Source organism: Lactuca virosa, chromosome 1, assembly GCF_052849685.1.
Source record: "Lactuca virosa cultivar CGN04683 chromosome 1, Lactuca_virosa_CGN04683_v6, whole genome shotgun sequence".
Taxonomy (NCBI): Eukaryota; Viridiplantae; Streptophyta; class Magnoliopsida; order Asterales; family Asteraceae; genus Lactuca; species Lactuca virosa.
In genome coordinates, this window is record NC_136426.1 from 103,846,344 (window position 1) to 103,852,749 (window position 6,406).

At 32.6% G+C, this 6,406-nt stretch overlaps 1 protein-coding gene across 1 annotated transcript; it reads right to left on the minus strand.

Moving 5' to 3' along the window:
• Window positions 1-1,077: 1,077 nt before the first annotated feature.
• Window positions 1,078-5,819, minus strand: LOC145118661 (uncharacterized). Its single transcript, XM_079054356.1, has 6 exons — window positions 5,603-5,819; window positions 2,963-3,316; window positions 2,313-2,894; window positions 2,221-2,234; window positions 1,763-2,134; window positions 1,078-1,656 (listed from the first exon to the last, which is right to left on the minus strand). The coding sequence occupies exons 1-6, from the start codon at window positions 5,817-5,819 to the stop codon at window positions 1,078-1,080; spliced, it is 2,118 nt and encodes a 705-aa protein (XP_078910482.1).
• Window positions 5,820-6,406: the final 587 nt, after the last annotated feature.

The following is a 6,406-nucleotide window of genomic DNA, read 5'->3' on the forward strand; positions in this document are numbered from 1 at the left end:
ACTCATTAATGCCCTATTCCGGATTTGATCTTCAATTTTTTTTTTCCAAAGAAATCTCTCGGCTTACGTCCGAAATGTAAATTTCAAAGTATTTAATGTCACAGTTTTTCAAGCTAATGTTTGATTTTATGCCATAATATTGCATATAGTTGACATTACTATATTTGTTTAACTTTTGTTTGATTTAAGTAAAAAAAATAATTTTTTTGCTCGAAATTCCGGAATTATTCATTGGATTTCAGATTTATTTTTGAAATTTCAGAGTTTTTGAGAAGAGTTCATTCATAGATAGTTGTATGTTGCATTGTTTAAAGTTAAAAACAAATATGGATTAAAAATATTAATTTTAGAAAATGATGTTAAACTTAACAATTAACATCTAATGTTGAAGTATTTACTTATTCATAATTTCTTAAAAAGTGAACCGTGTAGTTCACAAGTCACAACTAATTTAATAGTATAACACAACTATGACACAATTGTTCTAAAACATTGGTTGCTATATAAAGTTTATAGTAATTATCGAAGAGATTAAATAATATCCAAATCAAAGATATCTCTGTATAATCCCATTATTTTATTCAGTATTACATCTAATATTTTTAATTTTGTTCGTACTATCAATCTAGAAAATTATATATCGGTACGTAACACATATGTTAATTTCCATCAAACTTATTGACTCAACTACATCACCAAGTACATGTATTCTAACAATCAACATGACTGCATCCATCTTTTAAGTCCCATTTTTGACACTTACTACATTTACATTGAGATTCCAAATAGACCGAACCAAATAAAAAGATCCATAATGGAAGACAGGTTACGGAAAATTAAAAGTGATTGTGTAGCGAGTTGTTATTGAGTCAGACCTAGATTCTTATCAAACTAGGTAAAAAACATATAAAAAGCTATATGACCGAGTTTCAGTGGCGAATCTAGAACCAAAAGCAACGTGGTTCCTTATGTAAATTAAAATAAAAAAATTTGAAAGTGTAAAAAATACTAATGGTAGCGGGTCGGGTTTTATGCCTAAAATATTTAAACATCGTTTCAAAAGTTATAATAAAGTTCTTACAATTGAACCCCACGAGGTCTTATATCTTGAAACATTTTCACAATTGCGTCGTTACCGATACCTTTTAAAACATTTTTTTCAACATACGACACTAAACTATCACTCAAAAATTGATCACTCATTTTGTTGCGTATATCAGTCTTTATTAACTTCATTGCTGAAAATGCGCGTTCCACACTTGCTGTTGCTACGGGTAAGATCAATGCAAGTCTTACAAGAAGATAAATCTTAGGAAATATTATATGTTTCTTCTCTTCGACCATCTTTTTGGCAAGGTCTCCAATGCTCTTTAAATCATTAAATCGTTCATCTTCTCGCACATCTTTAATGTAATTTCCAAGTTCCACTTCAAGAACTCGAAGATCATATTCTGTTGGAAACTCTTCCGGATAAAGTGTAGCCATCTTCATTATTTTATCTAAATCAAAGGCTTTGAAAGATTCACTAGGGCACAAACAAGCAATACAAAGAAGTAAATTCGTGTTTACTTCATTAAAGCGATGGTTCAGCTCTTGAAGTTGCATATCAATCACCTCCTTAAATACATCAACTTGATAGTGGTGCAAGTTGTTAACCTTTAAAAAAAATATATACATCTATTTATATATATTAATAACTAATGATAAAAGACAATAAATTTATAAATCAATGTGGTAGTTGGTAGTAACAAACATTACTAACATGTGAACCTCTTCGACGACTGTATCCATTATAATATGCATCTTCCATATCCACGACTTCAACTTCATTTTTAACCCAAAACAAAGTAATTTTCTCTAAAAGTGGTTCCCATCCTATATCCCTAATTTGTTGAATTGCTTTTTTTGAGCTACTTACTTGATTCATGGTGTTTACAATATCTTGGTCTTTTCTTTGTAGTATTGTATTCAAATGATCCGTCACTCCCAAGATATTAACCATCAAATGTAGACAAAACACAAAATCAAACGATTTTAACAACTTTAAGATGCGAATTGCTTCAACTTTACGATCACGATCAGTATCAAATTTACCAAGGTCTTCAAGTACATCACAAATGGAAGCATATATGGTCTGGATATTTAATAAAGATGCAAAATGAGAACCCCATCGAGTATCAGATGGTCGTTTAATACCGAGTTATTGATTCAAACTGGTACCACTCTCAAGCTCACTTGAAATAAACCACATAAAAATTGAATTTGTTGAACAATTAACATAAATAACTGAAACTAAACTATATAAAGCATACCTTCAGCCAATGTTGTCATAACTTTATCTGCTTGCTTTTTTCTTAACTTATCTCGTCGTTTGTAAGAAGATCCAATAATATTCAACAACCAAGAAACCACATCAAAGAAATCATTAACCGTTATGTGATTCTTTGCAATAAACACTAGGGATAACTGTAATTGGTGAGCAAAACAATGAACAAAGTGTGCAGATTTTGTTTCATTCATAATCAAAGTCTTCAATCCATTAAATGCACCACTCATGTTACTGGCTCCATCATACCCTTGTCCTCTAATCCTAGTAGGACTCAAATTCCATTTTGAAAGCATATCATAAATGGTAGCCTTGAGTGACAAAGCTGAAGTGTCATTAACATTTCTAAGGCCAACAAACCTTTCTACAATTTCACCTTTTCTATTAACAAATCGCAAAACCAATGCCATTTGTTCTTTAGATGAAACATCACGTGACTCGTCTACTAAAATTGCAAAAAAATCATTTCCAAGATCTCCCGTAATAACATTTAAAATTACATCTGAACATGCTTGCACAATATCTTTCTGGATTTCACCACATTTCGTTTGAGCATTTTTAGGGCATTCTTTAACACAACACGATCTACAACATCACATCGATCGGCTAACCACTGCAATAGTTCAAGAAATTTACCTTTATTATCTGAGTCTTCCTTCTCGTTATGACCACGAAATGTTAACCCTTGTCGGAGTAGGAACCTAACACAGTCAATTGAAGCATTCAAACGAGTACAATATTCTTTTTCTTGTAAAGTAGTTTGTTTCTCAAAAGCAGACGTGATGGATTGTCTTTGGTTCATCAAACTTTGACACTTTTGGACAGCAATAGTGTGTGGAGTTCCTTCTTTGTGTTTATCTATTCCTGATTTCCTATTCCAAGCTTTAAATCCAGATTTCACAAAATGATCTGATCCACCTTGATTTGGTATACTTGATTTGAATAGATAACAACGTAAATAGAATGCAGCATCCTCTTTTATACTATATTCTAACCAATATTTATTATCATCAAACCAAGATTGAATAAATCTTCAAGGTTTATCTCCAAAATCACGTGGTGGAAACTTATGATTTAGAGGTTGGAAATGCCCTTTTTGCAAGTATGCTTTTCTAATTTCATCTCTTTGGTTTACAGGATAAAATTCTATACTTGGTCGTTCAAATGGATCAACAGGTAGTGAGTTTAAATCAACCTTCGTATACTTTTTTTGTTGTTTACTATCTTCTTTCTTTTTATAAAACTTATGCGAAGACATTCTTGTATCTCGATACTGAAATTGAATTATAAAAATTGAATGTTATAAAAGTATCAAAATAATTACCATTATCAAATATGAAATATCAATATTGTGTTATCAAATAGAAAAATCATAAAATCTAAGACAATAACAATTAAACAATGTTCTTATATCAAATAGACAATAACAACAAAATAACTATATAAATTCTGAAATTGAGTAGATATTAATCAATAAATCAAACGTTAACAAAACAAATAACAATGTTAACAAGAATTCTGAATCAGTGAATCTGATTAATAACAATAAGTCAGTGAATGAAATCTAGTGATCAATACTCAAGTTAATGAAACTGATAATCATACAAACTAGTGCTACAAAAGGTTTTGAACAGCAAGAATTCGGAAATTGTAACAAACTTACAAACCTCAAATTCTCAAAACTGTAACCTGATCAAGATTCAAGAGACAGGGCCACAGGGGCGGACGGTGGGCTGCTGGCTGGAGTGCTGGTCGGTAGGCGGTGGGCGGCGGCTTGGTCGGACGGGGATCGGAGCAGGAACGATCGGCGATCACTGATGATGTTGTCGATTGGTGCAACGTGCGTCTTGCCCCTGCGAGAAAGACTGAACGAGAGCCGAGAGGTACATCAGTATGCGAGGTTCCTTTTTCCTTTTTTTTTAATTCATTGGATTATTGGAATATTTAGATTGGGCTGTTAAATATATAAGATTTGGGCTTTACTTGTTCAGGTAGTTTTTTTTCCTCAAATTAGGTAGGTCTTATTCTCAAAATAAGGTGTTTCCTTTTATATATATATATATATATATATATATATATATATATATATATATATATATATATATATGTATATATATATATATATATATATATATATATATATATATATATATGTATAGGGGTGAAATCCGTTGAGAACTCATAGTTTCCCGAGAACCTGAGAACTAAAGGTGGAGCATTAGATCAAAATTAACCCGTTAAGGGCATGATCGCCATCTTACCGATCTCATTTAATCTTTATTTTTTTTTTGTTATTGGAAATATTAATAAAAAGTTTTAAAAATTAACATAATAAATCAAATTTAGGATTTTTTTTTAAAAAAAAGTAATTTTTGATTTTTTTTAAATAAAATGGAGATTTTTTAATTTTTTCAGAAAACAAGAATTTTTTAAAAAAATTGAAAAAAAATATTTTTTTTTAAAACTGCAATTTTTTCAAAAAAAACAACAATTTGTTTTAAAAAAGCTGCATTTTAAAAAAAAACTGCACTTAAAAAAAAGGGTAAATTACACCATTCGTCCCTTATGCATGTGTCCAAAAGCACGTTTAGTCCCTATTTTCAAAATTTAACTCGAACCGTCCCTCGTTTGGTTAAAAGTTGCACATGTCATCCCTCATTAGTTTAAATTTGCATGTTTTATCCCTTGTGAGACATGAAATGACTATTCTACCCTTTTTTAATTATTTTTTCATTTATTTTATTTTTCTTACAATTATTTGTAAAATACAAAATAAATAAAAAAACCCCACCCCACCCCACCCTCTTTCCTCTAAATTTCTAACACACATTAGAGTCGTCGAATCTACTATAACCATAACCATCGGAATCTGATGCAACCACCACCACCGGAATCTGATACTGCCATCACCACCGGAAACACCAGAAGTAACTCATGTCTCGATCCTAGAACAATACACCGACAATAAGTAGCCTAACCCTCCACCATCGACGCCACCTAGGGTTTCAAACCTTCACCTTCATCATCTCATTTCTAAGATCTCCTGGTGCCACCAAGAGCACCACTGGACTGGAGGCGCCACGAAGGAAGCATAACTATGTTCTTCGGGGGATTTGTTGGCATGAAAAGACGTCAGTGACGGTGCTTGTATCACTCACGATGGTGGTTGTTATATCGATGCAAAGAAAGAGGGGGTGAAAAAGAGGGTTTGCCAGATTTTAAAGAAATAGAGGTGGAGCAAGGCTTTCGAACAGAGATAGAGGCAGAAAATAGCACTTTTTCTTCCATTTTGCTCCGACGATGGTAGCTCCGACGACCTAGATTCAACAGCTCCAAAAATGCCACCATCAACTCTTCCTCCTGCCAAAAATACAAACGACCCACCATTCAGATTCAGCAGCTCCAAGACGCCACCATCTACTCCTCCAATGAATCCACCCATATCCTCCTCCCCCCCTCCTTCCCCAACTTTCAAGTCACCATCTCCTCCCATAAACCTAACGACATAATCGGAGTACTAGGGCCACAAGGACAACAACATCTGGTTGCTATTTGTGTATGGAACCAACGTCCCGGTGCTTCCTTTTTGCTCCATCAATGGCAGCTCCGGTGATCTAGATCCAACAGATCCAAAGAAAAAGATAAGAAAGATGAAGACTAATGGGTAGAAGGGATATGGGGAAACGGGAGGCAGGAGGGGTGGTGTGTTTGATGGAGATATATTTTTTTTCTTTTTTTTTAATTAAAATAAGATAAATAAACAAAAGAAAAATAAAAAAGAAATTATCAAGGGCAAATTAGTCTTTTTATGTCCAGAGGGACTAAACGTGCAAGAAAAAACAAACACAGGGACAGTCCGAGTTAATTTTTCAAAATAGGGACTAAACATGCTTTTGTGCATATGCACGAGGGACGGATGGTGTAATTTACCCTAAAAAAAACTGCAATCGTTTCAAAAGATCTGCAATTTTTTCAAAAAAAAAAACTGCAATGTTTTTAAAAAACTGCATTTGTTTCAAAAAAAACTGCAATTTTTTTTTAAAAAAAACTACATTTAAAAAAAACTGCATTTTTTTCAAA

Bases quoted from the DNA above. Each gene is read 5' to 3' on its own strand.
- LOC145118661 (XM_079054356.1), bottom strand. From the start codon at position 5,819: ATGGGAGGAGATGGTGACTTGAAAGTTGGGGAAGGAGGGGGGGAGGAG. The intron at 3,317-5,602 runs GTGCTATTTTCT...AATATTGGTTAG, and splicing joins GGAGCAAAATGGAAGAAAAA to AATATAGTATAAAAGAGGAT. The intron at 2,895-2,962 runs GTAAATTTCTTG...GTTGTGTTAAAG, and splicing joins GGAAGACTCAGATAATAAAG to AATGCCCTAAAAATGCTCAA.